The 23,863-nt window shown below is 42.5% G+C and overlaps 1 protein-coding gene across 1 annotated transcript in view; it reads left to right on the top strand.

Moving 5' to 3' along the window:
- The first annotated feature begins 4,958 nt into the window (after positions 1–4,958).
- Positions 4,959–23,863, top strand: part of LOC136612240 (uncharacterized) — an 81,560-nt gene continuing 62,655 nt past the window's right edge. The window contains exon 1 of the mRNA XM_066592453.1: positions 4,959–5,065. Within this exon, the coding sequence (XP_066448550.1) occupies positions 5,031–5,065 (35 nt within the window). The 5' untranslated portion in view covers positions 4,959–5,030. The remainder of the gene's footprint in view (positions 5,066–23,863) is intronic.

Genomic DNA, 23,863 nt, shown 5'->3' with positions numbered 1-23,863 from the left:
GCCTTCTTCAAGCATACAAAAACATAAAATTCTAGGAGTACATATAGAAAATTATAAATAAAATGATTAGATACCTGGTAAGTGTCTCTCTCTCACGTCCGCCAATTCTCCGTGATCGGGGCATGTAGTGTACTGGCCGCGTGCAACGTGACTGCATAAGAGAAGTTGAAATGCAAACGTGCGTTCCAATGGGGATCGTAATGATGTTTACATGTTAGAAGCATCAATCAGCTTCTCACTAAAGCTATTGACTGGCATTACCTGTTGGGCGTATGTGGTATTATTCCACTTGAGGAGAGTGAAACGCAAACATGCGGTCCACTCGCTAGTTAGATGATGTCAAGACGCTGGCAAGGCCTCTCTTAAGCAGAAACAACTATCAATCAGAACAATTCCATCTTAGGTTGGCTAGAGAGCACAAAGCCAATATAATAAGCCAATTGAGCAGTCTCCTTGTTACAGATACGCATTTTTAGCTTCAGCAAACAGATGTTACTTTAACATAGTTAAGAATGGATTATACACAGTAAACGAAACAGTAAATATATACAACGTAATATATGGAAAATATATATAGTAAAATACAAAATAAAATAAAAAAAATAAAAATAAAAAAATAAAAAAAAAAAAATATATATATATATATATATTAATATTGAATAATATCTCAGTTGTAGGTAAAATTAAATACTATTACCAATATTAAAGTTCTATATGTCAAATATTAAAACCATATAGTTCATAAATTAATTAATCAGAATTAGTTAATTAATATAAAAGGGAAATCTATTAAATAGTTTTTTCTCAAGCATATTCACAAGAAAAAAAGAAATGTCACACAAGATAAAAGGGGTTAAAATTAACTCCCCCATTAAATATCACCTGCCTAATGCAAGAGGAAGTGCAGAGCCTGCTAAAAAAGATTAAAATTGACAAATTGCCAGGCCCAGATGGAATACACCCAAGGGTCCTAAGGGAACTAAGTGACGTCATAGACTGGATGCTATTTCTAATATTCAGGGACTATAGAGAGACCGGTGTTTTACCACTGGATTGGTACATTGCCAATGTGGTCCCAATTTACAAACAGGATTCAAGAAGAGAACCTGGTAACTACAGGCCGGTAAGTCTCATTTCAGTAATTGGAAAAATATTCAAGGGGTTTCTGAGAAACGCCATCCTAGAATAGATCAAGGAGAACAATGGAATAACTCCTCATCAGCCCGGCTTCATGAGGGCATGATCATGTCAAACCAGCCTGATCAGCTTCTACAACAAAGTAAGTTCTAGGCTAGATCTGGGAGAGTCTATTGATCTCGTATATTTGGATTTTTCTTAAGCATTTGACACCATGCCGCATAATAGGTTCATATATAAAATGAAATGAGTGGTCTGGGCGTAAACATCTGTATCTGGGTAAAAAACTGGCTCAGAGATAGAAGGCAGAGGGTGGTAATGGATCATACTCTGATTGGGCCACCATCGCTAGTGGAGTGCCACAGGGCTCAGTACTAGGCCCCATTCTGTTCAATATATTTATCAATGACCTGATAGAGGGATTGCACAGTAAAATATTGATATTTGCAGACAATACAAAATTATACAAGATGATTAATACGACGAAGGACAATGTACGAAAGCGAATGGATCTAGATAAACTGGGGGGCTTGGGCAAAAAAATGGCAAATGAAGTTCAACATTGATAAATGTAAGGTTATGCACATGGGCAGGAGAAATGGATGTCACCAATATACACTAAATGGGGTACTGCTAGGGAAAAGGGATATGGAAAAAGATGTGGGGGCACTAGTTGACTGTAGACTTAACTGGAGTAATCAATGACAGTCAGCTGCTGCAAAGGCAAATAAAGTTTTGGTGTGCATTAAAAGAGATATAGGGGCGAAGGACGAGAACATTATTCTTCCACTATATAAAGCACTTGTCAGGCCAACATATAAAATACTGTGTACAGTTCTGGACACCTGTTCTTAGGAAAGACATTACAGTGCTTGAGGAGGTTCAAATAAGGGCAACTAAATTAAAAAACGGAATGGGAGGACTGGAATACCCAGAGAGGCTATCAAATTCGGGATTATTCACCCTAGAAAAAGACGGTTAAGGGGTTGACCAAATAACTATGTATAAATATATTAGGGGACAATACAAGGATCTTTCCCATGACCTGTTTATATCCAGGACTGTGACGGTAACAAGGGGGCATCCTCTACGTCTAGACGAAAGCAGGTTTCATCACCAACACAGAAGGTTTTTTTTTACTGTAACAGCAGTGAGACTATGGAACTCTTTGCCTGAGGACGTGGTGATGGCAAAATTGATAGAGGAGTTTAAGAGGGGACTAGATGTCTTTTTAGAGCACCATGACATTATAGGACATAGATATTAAATAACTAGAAGAGTTGATGTCCTGGGTATCTTCCGACTGACAGTCTTGGAGTCAGGTAGGAACTTTTCAAATATTGATCCAAGGATTATTCTGACTGCCATTATGGAGTCTGGAAGGAATTTTTTCCCCAAAAATAATAGGTAAATGATCTTCTGCCTTATTGAGGTTTTTGTTTTGCCTTTGTCTGGATCAACAAGGAGGGATGGAAACAGGCTGAACTGGATGGGCATTTGTCTTTTTTCAGCCTAACATACTATGTTACTATGTTATATCTTTTAGATGCAGCCAATAAACCTGGTGTAAAGCTGTCCTAAGCTGCATAAATGGTCAACAGTTATACCACCAAAAACAAGCAAGACAAATCATTGTGGATAAATGCCACAAGGTCATAGCTGTTCACTATCAACTAGGCTTATACTTTGGTATTTACACTTAAATTTACAGTAAATGAACTCTTCGGAATTACGTAGATTTCTGCATTGATGACTAATAAAATGTAGTTTGATTATATCATCTAAGTAAAAATTATAGACAAACACAATCTAAGTAACTCGATAACACAATCAGTTGTACTATTCATGTCTTTTATTGAGCACATTGAGTAAACATCCACAGTGCAGGGTAAAAAAGTAAATGAATCTCTTTGTTTAAAACTCCAAGAACTAATTTACAAAAGGAAGTTCATTTAAGAAAGAAGCAGAACAATTAGAAAATGGATGGCAGAAAAAGACCACGTGGTCCTGTTCTCTCTTAGTACAGACATATGCTTATCCCTGGCATACTTGAATTTATTTATAGTTGATTTATCAACCACATTTGATGGAAGTTTGTTCCAAGCATCTACTACTCAGAGGCTGCAGTAATGACCAGGCCATAGACCATGACCAGATGACAATGGCTGACCTGATGACCAAGCTGCAGACCAGAGTTTTTCATATCGGAGCCAGGAGAAGTGGAAAGTCAGCACAGATGTGGTTAGTGCTTCCAGGTCTGAAGAAAAGGCAACTCCCTAGTTGGTGCAACTGCTCCTGCAAGTATTGAACCACAAGGACAAGTGTATGACTCAGGCTATGACAAGCTGCAGAAGAGAAAACTCCAAAGTAGGAGCATCTAAAACTGGAGAGCCCTGTGTACATTGCCCCTCTTTCATGAAGGTCCTCCTCAAGATTAGTAACAGAATCAGAGACAGTCTAGTGAAGTGAGAGAATAGCCACATATAAGATCGGTGATCAAGCGAAATTCCAGCCTTGTACTGGAGGTGTAGCCATTAAAGCCAGTGTAAATGGGATGTGCTGTCAAGAATCATAAAAGTATATGGAGGGCTTGGTCAATGAAAGATTGTCTGTACTCCAGTGGAGTCTGAATCGGCACAATTTCAAAAAATCATAATCCTTTCAATATGTTTGCTGCCCCTGAAACCACCAGGTTACGTATTCTTTTTTCTGTACCTGTATCATCATTTTTGGCATCAACCATTTTCCTTTGTAGATGCCCACGTTTGGCAAATTCACCATTCACACCCGGCAAAGTTTCCACTGAAGTGAATGGGAACTTTACCGGCAATACCAACCCATTACACTACAGAAAACAAAGCTGTGTATTTCCTGTAACACACTGGCTTCACAGACTGAGAAGGCTGTCAGACCCTCATCAATCAAATACCGTATCCTAATGATATGTCGTCAGTAACCCCTTTTAAGCATATAACATAAGACCAAAAACAAGAACAACAAACAAGCTACATAAGTGACAGACTGGTACAGAGAGAAAGCAAGAACTCTTCCAACAAGAGCTTACAATCCACAAGGCGGAAAGAGACAATAGGCAAAGGTAGAAGCTGCTCACAGTAGTGTAGTGGCACTAGAGTTATTATAGGCTTTTCTGAGGAGGTGAATGTTCAGGGTGATGTTGAAGGTTTTGAAAGGAGGAGAGAGTCTGATGTGTTTGGGGTAAAGTATGGGGGTTTAGGAGAAATTTGGGAAATAGTTATGTGAGAAGCAGACAAAGAGGGAAGAGTAGGAGGTCTTGTATTTTTTAATAAAGTTGGCAAACGGTAATTACTAGCGTGAATCCAGCCTTGCCTTGTGCTCTAAGTACATATGGGTCATTACTAGTGACTTTTACCTCTAATAAAAGATTAGGATACACTTGTAGCAAGCGCCAAATGAACATTTGCATCATGATAATTTTATGTATTGTAGCAGCCAAGTTGCACAAATTGCTAATTTTATTTTGTCACACAAAACATATGGAACATTATGATTGTTCATTTGGCACTTGCTACATTTGTGATAGCAGAAGTAGTCCGAGAATTGTGTTACCTGTGTTTATAAATGGTTGACAGGTCCCACGTTTACAACCTTACATAAAGTTTACTTTGACATGATTTGTACAAATTCTTCTCCCGCTATGACGAGAGTTTCAGTGACACAAGGTAACATTTTTTCTGAATGTAATTCTGAAGACATCGGAGGTGGAAACAGTTGTCACAGAGCCACGCCTGCCTTTAAGCATTTCAGATACTTGGTACACCTGTCTAGCATACTGAACATTTGGAAACCTGCAGGCCTACAATCCAGTGCCTTGTATGTACAGGTGCAACTTTTAGTGGAATACAAAGGAGGTCATGGTAGACAGAAAAGTCACTGGCCATAATAAAAGGTAAGACATTATGTAACAAGACACCATTAATCTATTATGTGTAAACAAGGTATAAAACTGTGATTTTAGAATGACCTGAACAGAGATGGAACGTGAACTTCATTATTATTCATTAATAATATTCCAGTATTATATCATTTGTGGTTATTGAGAGAGATGTCATATTTTTGTATTTCATAGTTTTCACTTTTTTAAAGTTTTAAGTTTTTGTTAGTTCATGGTTTGTCATTTATGACCATAGGTATATTTAACTGTGTATTTACTTTGTACTGTCAGTATTTCCTTGATATCATAGCCTTTCAGCAAGCATACCACAGGCTGACTAATTACAGTGTAGCATTTATGGAAAGGTAAACTGGACCTCTACTTAGAGTGAATTCAATCCAATAAAGTATAAGGAAAAGTCAAGTTAATTTGTATGCTAGAAATGCCATTAACAGGATTCACAGTGCGGTTAAATGCTTAGATCATTCATTATAAATCAGCATCATTATAAATTAGACCATGATCGTTCATCTTTCAGAATGTATTCTCCTTATTTTAATTATGCACACCAGCACTTTCAGAATAAGTTGCACTATGTATGTGTACAAAGAAATAACACTATTGTTGCCCATTATGGGGCTTCTATATGGCATTTTGACCACTTTTCTTTCTGAAGGCTATATCTCAAATTCTCAGCCTTCCTTGAATGAGTGGATGGATGTATACTTACCTGCTATGATGGCTCCCCTACCCTGCACACACAGCAGAAAAGAATGGCTTCCTCTCTATTTCTCTGCAGCAAACCATCATAAGTAATAGCAATATGAAGGACATTTTATAATAGTACTGAGCAGTGTAGATGTTATTTTTGTAGCAGTGAAAAAGTAAATCACTATTAACTGCAGCAGTTTCTGTTTAAATCTCTCTGTTTCTGTCTCTATCCATCAGCTCCCTCCTCTTCCTCCTCACCTCACTATAGACTATGGGCAGCATGAGATTCATTTCAATGTCTCTGTTACTAGAGACAAATTTCACATGACAAAAGGCAGTGGCCAGAAAATTAGTAGGAAGCGAGATCCCTAGTAGCCAGCACTTTACAATGATTTTTCAGCACAAAAACATAATTTTGGGTAAATTAATTGATTTGTACTAGTCACCTTGCTTACATTTGTATTTCATTTTCAGGATTCTGGTTGCATTTTATTTTATATAACACAGAAATCTAAAAGCTACTTGGTATGCTTAATGTTAATCATATTGTACTTTTATAGTGTTTAACGTAAAATTGTGACGTCAGCATAATTAAACATAAGATACCTAAGGACCCTCTTGTAAAAAAAAAAGACAATGGGGAAATTAAAGAGACCCTCTATGCCAGCTTTCCGGTATGAAATAGTTGCTTTTTTTTGCAAGTCCCTGTAAGTTTTGGCCTTTTTTGTGGCTTATTTACCACATTTCTAAAAGTGGGCAGTGCTTTGCTAAAGGCTTCATAGGCCCGTTCAATTTACTACAATTTATTTCAGAAACTGGTAGAAATTACAGATGAAATCTACATCCCACAATATGTGCAGAAATAAATTAGCTTTTTTATTCTTGCAAAATATGCCATGAAGATCCTGTTGTGAATTTCTGATTGCCGTGACCTCCCATTCTAAAACCTGTAATGAAGGATCAGGTACCTTCTAAGACCCATTCAAAAGGCTTCATAGCAATTCTGACACAACACTGGGTCAGGAGTGGCATCGCTTGAGAAAGAAACCAGCCCCTCAATCTAGGGGTACAAGTGGTCCGAAACCTATAATCAAACATTGATGGCAATATCTCTGGATTGGAAAAGGAGAAGAAGAGTGGGTCTTTTTTATGCTTTTCCACTCTTTAAGTTCCACTCATAGTTGGAAAAAAGAATGTCAAACTGCTATATGTGAATCTGGTGGAAGACCTTAGCAGGAAGACGAAGCTAGGAGTAGAAAGCAAATGAAAAAAGTATAAAACAAAGTTTTAGATTATGTTCACGCACAGCAGGTTTGTTGCAAGTCCAATATTTCCTTGTGAATGTTTCCTCTCTTTTGTCTGGAGATCCGATCCTTAGAAAACACAAAGCCCGAAACATAGATTGTAGGCAGTATTTATACAGGTGAGAAACATGTGCGAGTTCTATTTGATGCCATATGGATGGAACTTGCACGAGTAAAGAATCGATTATTTTCAATGGGTTTATACAAGTAGGTGATTTTTCTCTCTGACAGAGATAAAAAAAACTGCAGCATGTCCTACTCTTTGGCAATTCTGTTCAAGAACCGCCCATTAGTTCCTATGGGTGCATGAAAAAAAAAAATCGCATTGCATTCACATTCTATGCAGTTTGATTTTCAGTATTTGAACAACATGTGATTTTCTTTCACGCAGATGCAATGCACTTTTACAGCCAAAATGTATCCAATCACAGAAAAAAACAAATCACAGGTTTACGAGTGCAATATTGGTTTGCAGTACTTATGGAGGTTTATATGCTCAGTCACAACTGCAACCACTGTGACCCCTATTAGCAAAGATGTTCCAGATGCATGTACATATTCCATGAATTAATTATTGTCATTATAATTAGCAATAACATTCTATTCCCCATTTCATGAGATATTAATGAGAACCCCCAAGACTTTGCAGAAAGATTGCAGCATTTAAAGTCCTCTCTAGTCATCATTGTTTGCTTGAAAAAATGTCAACTTTCTCATAGTGTAATACAGTGTAATAAAAATAATAGTAATTAATAAAGAAATACGATCCACTTACCTTGTAATACAGGTCCTTGTAATGTGGTTTACAGAAGGACTTCACCACAGAAACTGGAAACGGAGCATGAAAGTGGTTAATCCTTAAATAAATAGAAATGAGACCGGATTAGAAAGACAGGATTTCTGTTTTGTAGTTATGATACTCTTATCTGTACTTAGTCAGACATGAGACTTTCTCCTATTGTCAATTCCTTTTTCTTACTGACTACTACCCAGCAGTCACCATTCGGGGATAATGTTGTGTTCTGCAGGTGTATTAAGAGGTCATGCGATTCGTGGATTTGCCAATAAACATTTGCAGAAACAATAATCATCAGTAGAATAACTAGCAATCCATTGGCCAGACACATGTATAGTTATACCATTCAGGGTGGATTCATACGAACGTATATCGGCTCGGTTTTCACGCCGAGCCGATATACGTTGCAGAGGGGGAAGGATGGAAGAGCCAGGAGCAGGAACTGAGCTCCCGCCCCCTCTCTGCCTCCTCTCCGCCCCTCTGCACTATTTGCAATGGGGAGAGGCGGGGCGGGGGTGGGGCTAATTCGCGGGCCTTAGCCCCACCCCTGCCCCGCCTCCTCTCATTGCAAATAGTGCAGAGCGGCGGAGAGGAGTCAGAGAGGGGGTGGGAGCTCAGTTCCTGCTTCTGGCTCTTCCATCCTCCCCCCCTGCAGAGAGAGACAACGTATATCGGCTCGGCGTGAAAACCGAGCCGATATATGTTCGTGTGAATTCACCCTTAGGGCGGTTTCAGACAGACGTATTTGCATCGTGTATTCCACGCCTGGAATTAGCGCATGTAATACGCAGTGAATAGAACCCATTGATGTCATTGGATTTGTTCACATTAACACTTTTTTGCGTGTATTTCATATGCGTGCAAAAAATAGGATGTGCTCTATTTTCCTGTGCATTTGCAAATCAAAGGGCCGCATATAAGTCTATGGGATTCTCACAAATGTGCGCTCAATACGCAAGGGCTGCAAAAAAACGCGGGGAAAAGAGCACCTCTAGACCTAATTAAGCTAAATTTGCTTTTAAATCAGGACAGGCAATCTTGCGCGCACATATGTACATGCCCTGCATGGGCAAAAATGTACAGTACTATGAACAGACACATACACAAATCAACCTCATTCATTGCGCTAAAATGTTGTACTGAGGCGAGTGTGCTTGTGCAAGTGTACTCATCTGAAGCCGCCCTTACATAATGGACCTTTTCATCATGTACATTTTTGTCCGTGAAACCCTGACAATGTAAATGAATGGCTACCTAACCCCATTCCCAATATGTATCCAAATATGTATCCAGCATTCAGAGAGGCAGTTCTTGGCTTCGCCAGTGCTGACGACATTCAACAGTCTATTAGCTGCTGACATAAAAGCTCCTGTCAGAAGAGTAGAAAGCAATGCAGGACCACGGAGGAGATGTGTGCTGCATTACGGGGCCAGATTACTGCGGGCGTTGCACTTGTAATTATAAGGCCTCGTTCATACGAGCGTGGTTTTCACGCAGAATAGACGAGTGAAAAAATTGCATCTATTAGAACCAATGTTTTCCTATAGAAGCGTTTAGATAAAGGAATTTTAGGCACGCGAAAAACTCACATCTTCCAAAGATAGGATATGCGTGGCTACAATGCACGCATCTACGGTCCATGCTGTGTGAAAAGACAGGATCTGATCTATCTTTGGTGTGTGCTGTGCAGGAGTTTCCATAGACTCCTATGAGGGAAAGCCCAGAGGGCTCCCTTAACCCCCGCGGGGACTAACAGAAATTTACAGTGTTTAAAAGTCCTGCTGTAAGCAGCTGGGAATTCTTCCAGCCTGGCACTATGGGACTTTCTACACCTGTCTCCCCAGCAGTGGGTTCCCCAAGGGATTTCCCAATAGCGTGGAGAGAGGGAGGCGGGGTTACAGGGCTTCCCCGAGAGCATGGGAGAGGGTGGGGCTATAGGAATCCACCCTGTAGCCCCGCCCTCTCTCTTTGCTATGTGGAATCCCTGTGAGAAGTCCTATAGCCCCACCCCTCTCTCTGCACTATGGGAATATCCCTCAGGGATCCCGATAGCAGGGAGAGAGAGAGTGGGGCTATGGCTTAATCCCCCAGAGCCCTGCTCTCTCTCTCACTGCTATGGGGAAATCCCGAAGCCCTGCGGGGCTCCATCTCTCTGCGCTTCTTCATACTTGCGAAAGTGACATCAAGCCGTGATTCACAGCCTAATATCACCCTCACCATCCTTCTGAAAACACCTGGATTTGAAGCGTTTTAACATGGAAACAGTCTCACATCTCTTTGGGGGTTCCCTTCATCCTTGCTGTGGCTGTCACAGTCGCAGCAGGGGATCGCAATGTTCTCCCACTGTCTTGAATGGAGCCGATGCTGCTGCCGTCTGCCCCATTAAAAACATGTGGAAGCCCCTGGATGCAATAGCGTCACTTCCCTGTGGTGTGAAGGAATTCCCTGCTGAAGCTGTCACAGTCACAGCAGGGGATCGCGAATGTGCGCTTTTTAATCACATGAAGCTTCTGCACATTAAAAAAATCGCCTGTTCACATGTTTTTTTGGGCAGTTATGTGCTATTTTTTCACGTGCATATTCTGCACGAAAACTACACTCATGTGAACGAGGCCTGGGGGTGCATTCACATGGGTGAGTATTGTGCATTGCAAGACATACAAAACCAGCGCAAAAATACAACCCATCATCTGTAATGGGTGTAGCTACATTGTTGAAATTTCTCTCACAGCCACGCTGCAAGACGAAAGAGTTGCAGCATGTTCTGGTTTCATGAGTCTCACACGAGAATAGAACACGCAGATGTGCGGTGTCCTGAGTATAGCACAGCACATGGACAGAGTGTCCATGTACTATGCAATGCAAGCCATGCCCAAAAATTTTGGGTGTGACTCACTCGTGTGAATGCAGCCTAATGCTCTCCTTGAACATTTCTAATGGCACAGTTATAGAAATGACTGCCCTGTGGTCACTGGCATGTGATAGGAATCATTTTCAGGACACTGCTATGCAGCTGTAAGAATGTTGTAAGTCAAGTTATGGCTACACGGTGACTTTTGACCACAACTGGGGTTGTGTAACCAAAAATTGCTGTATACTCCTGCGAGCTCTCACTCACATTGAAATGAAGGAGCATGCAGTGCTTGCTACAGCCGCAGGTTACAAAAAATCCATTGAAGTTGGACTTTTTGTGACCTTTGACCCACAGAGGCAAGAAGCTATGACTCCATTCACTTCAATATAAGTAAACTACAGACAAAACTCCCCATGTAGCCCTAGCCTGTCTTTGTCTGGAAGGCTCAATGGTATGGTCAATAATATGGCGGCAAGAGGCTATGACTTACAGGGGGTGGATAAAAATATGGAAACACTGTATGAAATGCATGCCTTAAAATTGGTCTCTACATGTCTTATTGAAATATGATTTATAATCCCATGCAGCTTAAATGGAGATAATATGGCATAAATGCTGACAGACAGAAGTGAACATCTGCCCAAGCAACAAGGTTCCATTAGTCTGGGGTTTGAGCTACTAATCTGCTGTTATTAGCTGGCTCCCAAAACCAACCAGAGCAGGGCAAGAAGTGATGTAAAGATAAATTTGACAGGAAAGCTCTCAGTAAGCCAGGGTCAACAGGGCAGCTTATTGCTAATGGTTAAAATCGTATGCATATCATGTTTTTTCATATTTTTGTACACCGCCTGTATATTGCAACTTATTCACTTCAATGTAAGTGAATTGCAGACAAAAGTCTAAAAGCTAGCTAGATAACCACCCGGTTATTACTTAATACAGTATATTACTACGCCTATGAAAATGAAAAACATAAAGCTGGTCTCCTATGGAACCCTATGTTCCGTGGAGCAAGATAACAAAAACATGGAACAAAAATCTTCCCATGTGACACGTTTGTTGCAGAAATTTTGTGACCTGAGAAAATATTTCTACATAAGAATAAGAACTTATTCACACGAGCATATATCGGCCGGGCGATATACACTACCATCTGATGCATTAGATTCCAATTTAGGAAATGTATAACAGCATATAGTACTTTATTAATGTGGTACATGCCCAAAAAGAGGTTTTAGCAAAAATAGAGTATTATACAGTTGGGCCCAGTTGAATAGTGTCAGTATTTTCATAATTTACCACCACAATAAATGTGAAACAAAGGCATCAAGGTGAACTTTAGGGCTCTTTCCCACAAGTGGATATACATCAACGGCATTTTTACGATTTCACGCTCGCTCCGTATAAGCGCCTGAATGGGCATTTTTCCATGATCACGACCGCAATTTTTAGCAAAAAAAATATGTTGCACCACAGAAAACCCTTGCTCTGGCAAAATCTTTGGGATGCCTTCCAGTGCCTACATAGAGGCTGCCATCAATAGGAGGGGGTGGGACGGGGCGGAGCGTGGCAACTAGCTTACTCATGAAGCTGGAAAAGGCAGCAAAATCATTGCTAAACACATGGCTGTACATCAATCCATGGGTGACAAATATCTATAAATGGAGAAAATTCAGGACTGCTGTTAATTTTCCAAGGAGTGGGATTCCTGTTAAAATCACTTCAATGCACAATGGGAAATCCTAAAAGAGGTGTGTAAGACATATGGACAACTCTACAAACTGCAAAAACCTCTGTTACACAACTCTATATTTGGAGGTAAAAGATGAATTGTGTTTTAGAATGGCTAAGTCACAGTCCTGATTTTATCTATTATCAGGATACTATGGCATTACTGGAAGAGGGCTGTGCACACAAGGCATTTCAGAAATATTGATGGACTGAAATATTTGCAGGGATGAATGGTTCTCAGCGTTGTGCAAATTTTATTTTCAGCTACAGGAAACATTTGGTGAAGGTAACTGCTGCTAACGAGGAATCTACAGGTTATTATACTTAAAAGTTCACATACTTTTTCTCCATGCGCTATGGATTTATGCTTAATAAAGACATCAATTATCGTGCAAATCGCTAACTGCTCCTGTCCAGGGATAATCCGGCCGTGAGTAACGCAGTGAATGCTTTCCATAGTGTTGCTATGGAAAGCGCAGCCCCGCTGTCCACAAGCGGAGAGTCATAGCAATTCTCCGCTCGCGGGATTCAAATCGCGGCATGCTGCGATTCTCCGCAGTGAGCCTATCTGTCAGATAGGCTGACAGTGGCCCGCCCTTCACCCCCGCGGTGGAATATCGCTAGCAATATTCTGTCACGGCCGTGGACAGGGGGCCTAACTAGATTGAGCGGTTTGCACGATAATTGTGCTGTTTGAACGCATACAATGAAAGACCGATCAGTGATAAATCACTGATTAGATCTTTCATACAGACCATAAAATCATTGACTGACTGCCTGTTTATGGTCAATGGAGGCGGGTGGACAGGAACAATCCCCAGCCCGCTCTGCCTTAATTCACTGAGTGGTGATCTTCCTGTATAAAAGTACAGGAATTAGTACAATATTAGTAATTATTGCAGAAATAAGGGTTCACTTATTTTTCATTGCAATTGTAGTTTCATTATTTTCACAAAAGTAATTATACGAACTAGCATAATTATAAATATAAGGATTACTTTGAATATATGATTGCAAATTCTGTACTTTGTAGTCAATGACTGGAATGCCTGGCCATTGCCAATTGCTAAGCTTTCTCATTGAGATGCTTTGCCTGGCCTTTAATGCAGCTGCCTTCATTTGCTGCTCGTTAGCGTTTTTTTCTGCCTTTGGCTTCATTCACACGAGCCAATATTCGCTGCCCATCTGATGCATTGGTTTACAATGCATCAGTTCAGATGGCTGTATTCCCGTGGTGTAAAAGCGCCCGGCCAAGATAGCACATTTACACCAGCCAGGAAAGACAGTTCAGGAACTATCTCACTGGGCAGAATATGGCAGTGGCTTCCATAGACTCTTATGGGAGCCTGTGGTAGCTGCCAGAGAAGGGAGGTGGGAGGGAGTTTAGCAGCAATTCTGTTAAACTCCCACCCCCTTCCCTCCTCCTCTCTGCCCCTTGACGGCTGCTTGCAATTGGAGGTGGCGGGAGCTTAGCACACTAGCTCCCACCCCACCCTGCCCTGTCCCGCCCCCTCCCTTTACCCAGAGGAGGCAGAAAGGGGGAGGCAGTTTAGCAGAGCTAAACTGTCTCCCCCCCGCTTGATAACATTCCAGGCTTGGCGTAGATGCACCGGACCTGGGCTGTCTGAAAGGGCGCAAAAAACCCACAGATTTGTGTGCTTGTTCAAGCGATTTTCGGTCGTGTTGTGGCCATGACATGGCCGATTGAAAATTGCTACACTCGTGTAAAAGAGCCCTTAAGCTAACAAACTATTACTAATCCCCCATTATTGACATATTAATATACATATAGCAAATTGGTCGTATAATTTAATCCAAATGGACATTGTAATCACAATTTAATCTGCAGGAGAATGGATCATGCTGCGACAGCCTTGGCAGAGGATCATGATGTTCTCCCATTGCTTTTATTGGGACCGACACTGCTGCAGCCCCATTGAAAGCAATGGGCTGCCGGCAAGCTCTGCAGGGATTTTCAGGAAAGGGCTTTATATATAAGCCCTTCCCTGAAAATCATCCCTAGAATGTGTTAAAAATGAAAAAAAATATATACTCACCTCTCCGCAGCTGCCAGGGCCCAGGAGCGTCCAGCTGTGTCTTCTACTTGAACTGAATTTAATGAATGGCCAAGCGCTGCCTGTGATTGGCTGAGTGCTGTGACCAATCACAGGCAGCACTCGCTGTCATTCAATGAATGGCTGGATGCTGACCGTGATTGGCTGAGCACTCAGCCAATCAGATACAGCCCTTTCAGCAGGCGGGGATTTTAAGAGCTTATATCTCAAGCCCTTCCCTGAAAATCACTGCATGTGCTTTCAAAGTGAAAATTGAAAGTAATGGGCACGGAGCTTCAGTCACGCGTATTTTGCACATCTGTGCAGCGCATTGTTTTGCGCAGCACGGATGCGTCAAAACAGACACTTGTCTGACCGAAGCCTTACTCAGTAAATTCAAGGGTGAAAGCAATTGATCATTTTCAATCTGCGATGGAAAGAGACCTGATTATGTTATATGATGCATCTAGATCTGGACAAATAAATTGCAATCTTTTCTTTAAACAGCAGACAGCTATGTTAGAATTGAATTATAATAATGCAATCGTTATCAGGAAAACAGATAAATGGCAGCCGTCATTGTTACAGATAAAGAATTATAAAAGAAACCTGCACTGGAAATTCGTGATGATGATAAAACTTACAAAAAAAATAACTGGTATTTTGACCTTTCAGAACAACTTAAGAGATCTGATTAGTGAGGGCTTAACTTTTGGCATTTTTTTAATGAGAAACAAGCAAGTTATTTATGTATTGAATCTCCTATCACACCAGTTTTTCATAGTCAACCAAAGATACACAAATCAATTATAAGACATCCATTGCATCCTATTATTGCTGATTTAGGTTCACTAAAAGAAAATTTGTGTGCCTGGGTAGATACTTTGTTGCAACCCTTGTTTTAGAGAGTGGCTGGATATATTAAGGATGCCAAACAAGTTTTGGGAATCCTTCATCTTGCAGCGGAATCAGACCCTGTGCCCTGGCAGTGACCCCCGCGTACCTCTTCTCCCTGCTCAGCGTATGTGCCGGCTGGCACGCTGCCGCACGTGTGCAGTGCATAGAATGACGAACAGTCGGCCCACGATGACGTGGATCCGCAGCAACTCGCCATGGGACCGATGGCTTCCATTGACTGCAATTGCAGTTGATTTCCGCTCGTAGGCATGGAAAAGTGTTTTGCAAAACATGTTGTTGGGCAGTATTTGCTGAGGGGTCCGGAGGCGAACGACCGCTCCTAATCCCACAGTGCAAATACGCCCGTGTTAGAGAAGAGAAAGAGAAGAGGCAAGGCATTTTAATACACACGTACCACAGAGAAATTTAATTACTATGATAGTTCATGTACTTATGATATTCAAACATGCATTTAGGCCTCCTGTCCACAGGCGATATTTCACTGTGTTACCCGCGGCGATAATCCGCACGTGGGTAACGCAATGAACGCTTTCCATAAGGTAACTGAAATAGGTTGGATGTACAACAAGAAAGTTAAATGTGACTGTTCTCAATAAGAGAAACCAAATAATCTTGCAGATATGATATCTTTTAATGGCTAACAATAATACATGATGTTATAGCGAGCTTTCGAACATACTCTGGGTCCTTCCTCAGGATGAATGAAATAGATCTGAAGATATATATATCCTCAGGCTGTCAGGCTGTTGCTCTCTCCTCATCTTGTCAGACTTTTGCTCTCTCCTCAGCTTGTCAGACACTGACTCCCTGGAGCTGCAGTCTTTTATGCTCCAGTAACGGGGTCAGTGCCCACAGCTGAGTTGAGAGCTAGGGTGAAGCTATGGACTGGATCTCCTCCCTGTCCAGACTAAGAGCCTGGGAGGGAGATATACTCCATGCACAACTTCACCCTTTAACTGCCTATATACCCCCCCCCCCCCTTCTTCTCCAGACCAGAGAGCTGGACCTTTTTGGTGGCCAGACAATGCACCCTAGACAAGGCATCAGCATTACCCTGTGATTTGCCTGGTCTATATTCAAGGGTGAACTTGAAATTCTGAAGCGAGAGAAACCAGTGCCCATTTTACTGCTAAACACTCATGTTCAACAATAGCATAATTCTTCTCCGCAGGAGATAGTTTTTGGCTTAAATATAGTACTGGATGTTCTTCCCCATTTATGGACTGGGACAACACTCCACCCAACCCTACATTAGAAGCATCCGTCTGCACAATAAACTCTTTCGAGAAGTTAGACGTTATCAATACTGGCTGTTGGCAAAGGGCCGACTTTAAATTTTGAAAGGCCTGATCAGCCTCGGTTATCCATGCCAACATTACTGACTTGCCCCCTTTCGTCAAGTCTGTAAGTGGTGCTGCAATGGACGCAAAATTAGGCACAAACCTACGGTAGTATCCGGTCATTCCTAAGAAAGCTCTGACCTGTTTTTTTGTTAAAGGTCTAGGCCATGCATGTATGGTTGCTACCTTGTTGACCTGGGGTTTAATGACGCCATGGCCAATAACATAGCCAAGGTACTTGGCTTCCTCCAGGGCTAGTGCACATTTTCCAGGGTTTAAGGTTAAACCTGCTCCTTTTATGGCATCCATAACCGCCTGTACCTTCCCAAGGTGACGCTCCCAATCGGTACTATAGACTATGACATCGTTTAGGTACACGGCAGAATAGTTACAGTGAGACCTCAAAATCTGATCCATTAACCTTTGAAAGGTAGCAGGTGCGCCATGTAGTCCAAACGGCATGTCTTTGTACTGAAACAAGCCCTCTGGGGTTGAGAAGGCAGTTTTCTTTTTGGCCTTGTCAGTCAGAGGTATTTGCCAGTACCCTTTGGTAAGGTCAAGTGTGGTGATATATCTGGCATTACCTTGTCTCTCAATTAATTCATCAACCCAGGGCATAGGATATGCATCAAATTTGGAGATTTCGTTTAATTTCCTAAAATCATTGCAAAACCTCCAAGTACCGTCTGGTTTGGGAACTAACACAATGGGACTTGACCACTCGCTTTTTGATTCTTCTATCACCCCTAATTCTAGCATGCGCTTAACCTCAGCAGAAACTGCTTCCCTACGTGCTTCTGGAATCTTATACGGTTTAAAGTTTACCTTCATCCCAAGTTCAGTTGTGATATCATGTTTTATGATGTGTGTACGACCTGGCAGGTCAGAGAATTTGTCTCTATTTCTTTGCAGGAACTCTTTTGCCTCTTGCCATTGGCACACCGAGAGGGCCTCACCTACTCTAACATGGGGCAGGGAGGGCTTCGGCCCACCTCTCCTGATGCTTGAGGTAGCCAAAGCTTCTCTATCCTTCCAGGGTTTTATTAAATTAACATGGTACACCTGATATGGCTTCCTTTTCTCCGGCTGGTGCATTCTATAGTTTACGTCGCCTACCTTCTCAACGATTTTGTAGGGACCCTGCCATCTAGCGAGGAATTTACTCTCTACAGTAGGCACCAAGATGAGAACTCGGTCACTGGGACTACAATTTCTCACCCGAGCAGAACGATTGTACACTCTGCTTTGGGCCTCCTGTGCCCTCAGCAAGTGTTCACTGACAATGGGCATTACAGTATTAATGCGATCCTGCATCTGAGCCACGTGCTCTATGACGCTCCTATAGGGAGTAGACTCAGCCTCCCAGGTTTCTCTGGCTATGTCCAACAACCCTCGGGGGGGCGACCGTATAGCAACTGAAGTGGCGAGAAGCCTGTGGAAACCTGTGGTACTACTCGTATGGAGAACCTGAGATAAGGTAACAGACAGTCCCAGTCCCGACTATCTTTCTCTACTACTCGCTTTAGCATTTGCTTCAGGGTCTTATTGAACCTCTCCACCAACCCATCCGTCTGAGGGTGGTATACCGAGGTTCGTATGTGATCAATTTTAAAGAGTTGGCACAATTCTTTGGTTACTTTGGACATGAACGAGGTCCCTTGGTCCATGAGGATTTCCTTGGGAAGACCTGTTCTGGAGAACATCAGGGACAACTCTCGTGCAATGTTTTTGGCAGTAGGGCTTTTTAAAGAGATTGCCTCAGGGTATCGAGTGGCATAATCTAACACAACCAAAATGTATTGATGTCCTCTAGCCGACTTGACTATGGGACCCACTAAATCCATTCCAATTCTTTCAAAGGGAACCTCTATAATCGGGAGAGGCACTAAGGAACTGAGGAAGTGCGACACAGGAGCGGTGATCTGACAGGTGGGGCATGACTCACAGTACTCCTTTATGTCCTTGTATACCCCTGGCCAGAAGAACCTTTGAAGAATTCTATCCTGCGTTTTATCAGTTCCTAAATGTCCTCCTAATACATGATTATGTGCTAAGTCTAGCACCTTGCGCCTGTATGGCTTCGGCACGACCAACTGTTCCACCACTTCCCCGCTTGTTTTTGTTACTCTATACAACAAGTTATTATTCATGGCAAAATGGGGGAAGAGTTGGTCAGAACCCGGTTCCTGTGACACACCATTTTTCACTACGACATTTTCTTTGGCATTGAGAAGAGTGGGGTCCCTTAAATGGGCTGTCCCAAAGTTCCCAGGCGCATCCTCTAGATTGGACACATCCTGAACCGAGGGGTAGACTTCCTCCTCAGCGTCATCTCCAGCCAAGACCTGTTAAGGAAAAGTTACATTCTCTGGTTCAACGTCCATATTTTCCCCGCTGTCCTGCGGAGGTGTAAGGTCAGCTGGGTTTGCATCAGTCTCTTGAGAAGGGATTATTATTTTTCCCCACAAGTCACAGAATACAGGAAAATTGCACCCCAATATCACGCTGTGCATCAATCCTTTGACAACACCTACATCGTAGGTCACAGTTCCGACATGCGTTTCAAAGTTACACTGTGCCATAGGATACACCCTTGTGTCACTGTGTATACATACCACACTTATGTGCTTACCTGGTATGAAGCCTTCTGCTATCAGGCTAGCATGCACTAAGGTGACCAGGCTACCCGAGTCCAGTAGAGCCTCCACAGAATGGTGGTTTACACTTATGCAACACAGTTGTGGCTCAGTCTCTAGTCTCTGTGAGGCATTGCAAATAGGGCGTGTGAACAAAGACTGGTGCCAAGCACCGTCACACTCCATAGGCTCATTGTTCATAGGGCACCGAGCCAACACATGCCCGAGCCCCTGGCATCTCCAGCACATCAAAGGCACTGGTTTCCTCTGCTTAGCAAATGGGTTGGGGCAATCAGAGGCTTTTAACTCCAATGGTACCCTTCCAGTAGCCCAACCTCCTTCATTCCAGGCCACAGCTTTCCTCCCGCATCTTATGGTCTCTTACCCCATATAGGCCTGGAAGTTGTAGCGGTGGTCAGGACAGAATGGATGTCACGGAGATAGTTCTCAGTTGCAGTATAGCGGTCGACCAGATCTACCAGGTAGTTAGCATCCTTGGGTCCTCCATGGCCGACCCAGCGTTGCAGATCTGCCGGCAGGGCACGGGTAGTCGGAGCTCCTTCCTTTCTTAAGGTCAGATGCTTTAGGAGGACATCTGTCAGCCTGTCCACCTGCGCCAGCAGTTCCTCCATGGCTGGGTTTGGTGCCTGCATTGCAACTGCAGACCTCACCCAGGACATTCACAAGGTGCTGTTGCCCTAAGCAGTCCGGATTGCTGCCCGCATCTGAGCACCAAATGTAGGAGTGTTATCCAAGCGGTGGGGGCAGAAACGACACACTGGACTCCAAAGTGCATCAAAACTCACTTTTAGTCTTTATTTTGGCATATGCTCCAGGTCACACAAAACAGCAACACAAAGTCCATGCGGTATAACAGAAATGAAATGCTGCACCATGCAGGGTGCTCAGAGGCTTCCTCCTCAGGCTGTCAGGCTGTTGCACTCTCCTCAGCTTGTCAGGCTGTTGCTCTCTCCTCAGCTTGTCAAATACTGACTCCCTGGAGCTGCAGTCTTTTATGCTCCAGTAACGGGGTCAGTGCCCACAGCTGAGTTGAGAGCTAGGGTGAAGTTATGGACTGGATCTCCACCCTGTCCAGACTAAGAGCCTGGGAGGGAGATATACTCCATCCACAACTTCACCCTTTAACTGCCTACAATATATATATATATATATATATATATATATATATATATATATATATGTGTATATATTCGCCTCTCCACCACTGCCGTGAAAATAATCCCTGCAGGGAGTAAAGAATCCCCTGCCACAGCTGTGACAGCTGTGGCAGAAGAGGATTTCTTCATCTCCGTGGGGAGTCCCCTTGTCACTGAATACTGTGACAGCACTATCACAGTGTTCAGTGACAAGGGGCCTCCCCGCGAGGCTGAAGAGTTCACCTGCCACAGCTGTTACAAAGAAGACCCGGATCCAGCGCGGGTCTCCTCTGAGACGGCCGAATCTTCTTTCTTCAGCACGGCGGATGCATCCGAGAGTGCCGGCCGAAGCGCCTGGTGCATGCGCAGTGCTTTCTTTTTTGTTTTTGAATCTCCTGTTTACCCGCGGATCCACGACACAGCCACAGTGACAGCTGCAGGTGTGCCGTGCATGGGCCAGCTTCCATTGTCTGCAATGAAATTTGTACCTGCGGGATTCGCAGGAAAATGGAGCATGCTGTAATTTCTTCCTGCACGTTTGATCTGCACCCTGGGAAAAAAATCATATCCACATGCTTTTACTTGTCATGCGGATGCTAATGCATCCCTATGGGCGGCAAGAGGTGCGGATCTCCCACGCAGGAGACACGTGGATTTTATCATTAAAAGCCGCCCGTGAACATTGGGCCTTAAACTTACCCAGCCGCATTCAAGTAGTGCCACTTTGACACAATTTTTTGTTTTAACGAAGACTGAAATTAGAATTAAAAGAAATAACAAGTAAAAGTCTTCTTATACTCATGTTTTGCTTAGGATTTACTTCTGGTTCAGGCTAAAAACAAAAAAGCATGGAAAGATTACAACAAAATGCAGCGTGTGAACAAGCGCTTATGTATACATCACTAAAGCTGTAGTTTTGGATAACAAATTAAATATATTTTTATTGAAACATCTACTCACCTGCTCAATGACTGTAGGAGGAGATAAGTCCACGAGGTGGTAACTGAATCTTACTTACATATAAGCAGGACATCACCACCAATCACATGAATACATTACTTGGGGTTCTAAGACCAGGTAGTTAAACAGTGCAGAAATGCAGAGCACAGGCATCATAAAGGCTAAACAGCACAAACTAGTGGACAAAATGTATATTACAAGTAACTAGCACAAAACTGCTTTTTAACAGCACATTTTAGTAAGACTGTGTGAGCTGGCGGAGAGCCGGCTATCGCTGCATATGGCAGAGAGTGCACTGCGCATGATAGCGAGTCTCACACATACTGCCATGCACAGTGTGATTTTTGTCTTTTTTATAAAATAAATTCCCCGCTTTGTCTTATAGTGGGGTTGTGTATGTATTGCATATTCACAGCGTTGGAAAAGAATAGGTCTCACACTGTGTGATATGCGGTGAAATAGAGCAGCTGCGATCTTTTTTACATATCACAAGTCCATGTACTTTCATTGACTCCATTCACTGCATATGACATGGCCATGCATCGTGTCCTTAGTGTAGTGACCCAGTACTTCATCCTGGTCTCTCCCCTCCATAAATGTCATACATATTTGTCTTATGTTGATGCACTGTGCAAAGCTGTGTTGTCATTTCCAGTATGTGTTTTGCACAGCTGCTGCACTTGAGAGGTTAATGTCTGCAAAATCCAAAGCCTGCATGTAAATGTATCAAGTTATATTATGTCATGTGGTATGAGAGGAGGGTATAAATATGAGTAATTGTGAGTGGAGAGAGAGAGTTCATGTCTTCAGGAGTTTGGTGGTACAAGAGGTCCGGGCACATAGGGACAACTTCAGTCCTCATGTGCTGAAGCATGGAGGAAAAGGAGAGATTTTCCGTTCTGCATGTGATTGGATGTTAATTGAGTGAGACCCAAGGAAGAGAGAGTGTCAGTAAGTCTAACTTGCTTCCACAAGGCCCAGTGCAGAGGTACTATCTGGTTTATTATTTTCCTATGCGGCCGTCTGAAGTCTGGATCACCGCGTAGAGGTACACCCCTTTTGTCACACCCATGCATCTCTAAGGCTGGGTGGAGGTACTGCGAGTCATAAATTTCTGTTTACACAAGTGCGTCTAAGTCTGGAAGGCCCGTGTGGAGGTAGTGCAAGTTAATAATCTCTGAAGTCTGTTCATTTACCTGCACTGTGAAGTCTTTGATTGAACTGCCTTGTATTGTGTTACTCTTTATTTACGTAAAGTTTTTACCGGGCTCTGATCGTTCCCCAAGACCAATGGTACTAAAGAACTGTCTGTGGCTGCATTTCTTATCCACCGATGGTCATACCGGCATGTGCAGAAATGGTGGCGTCATATCTAACAATTACCCCCCTGGTATCCAGTTTGTTGGGCATTCCTTATCCTAGGGGTGTCCGAGGTGGGCTGCAGTGCTACTCTAGCCTTGGCTGCGTTTGTCCCTCCGGGATGGAGCATAGTGAGTGCCACCATGGCAAGTCAGCACTCTACCCTCCCAGCTTCCCACGTATGCCAGGTGTCTGGGGTCTCCCTATGGGACGCTGCATTAGTCAGTAAAAATTGATTCTGTTGCCATATTCTGAGACTCGTACCTTTTTTTATTTTTTTTTGCAATTGGACTGTGTGAGGACTTGTTTCATGTCGAAAGAGCTATATATTTTATTAGTACCATTTTGGAAAACATGTCTTTTGATCACTTTTTTAATTTAATTCTTTGTAGCCAGGATAAAAAAAAACACAATTCTGGCATTCCATCCTCTTTTTTTTACAGCCTTCACTGTGTGGTATAAATATTGTGATATTTTGATAATTGGAACTTTTGTGTACATGGAGATACTAAATACGATGTATATAAAAGGTCTACTCACCCCTGTTAAAATGCCATGTTTTTCTCATGTTAAAGAAATCCAACAAAGATGAATCATTTCAGATTTATTTCCACCTTCAATGTGACCCATTATCTACACAATTCCATTGCAAAACAAGCTGAAATCTTTTAAAGTGGAAAAATAAAAAGAAAAGTAAGCAATCATTTGATCGCTTGTATGTTTTTTTAATGTCTATGCAACCCTGCCACAGGCAGTATTGATAGTCATCTCTACATTGCAGGCCTGGAAGACTTCAATAGGCTCCAGGCTACCATACTAGCCTACCAACATCCCTTGATTGTGTTCAGAGGGTGTTCCCCTCCCACTGACTGTGGTCAGTTTTGACCGATGGTATCTCAACAGTTAACTGACAAAATCAAAGCTAACTCTGATAGCGACAGTTGCTGGTGGCTGTCAGCTATAAAAACCGTTAATAGTTACTGGTTATGGAGC

Source organism: Eleutherodactylus coqui, chromosome 2 (assembly GCF_035609145.1).
Source record: "Eleutherodactylus coqui strain aEleCoq1 chromosome 2, aEleCoq1.hap1, whole genome shotgun sequence".
Classification (NCBI taxonomy): Eukaryota; Metazoa; Chordata; class Amphibia; order Anura; family Eleutherodactylidae; genus Eleutherodactylus; species Eleutherodactylus coqui.
This window is presented reverse-complemented; position numbering and strand designations above follow the sequence as displayed.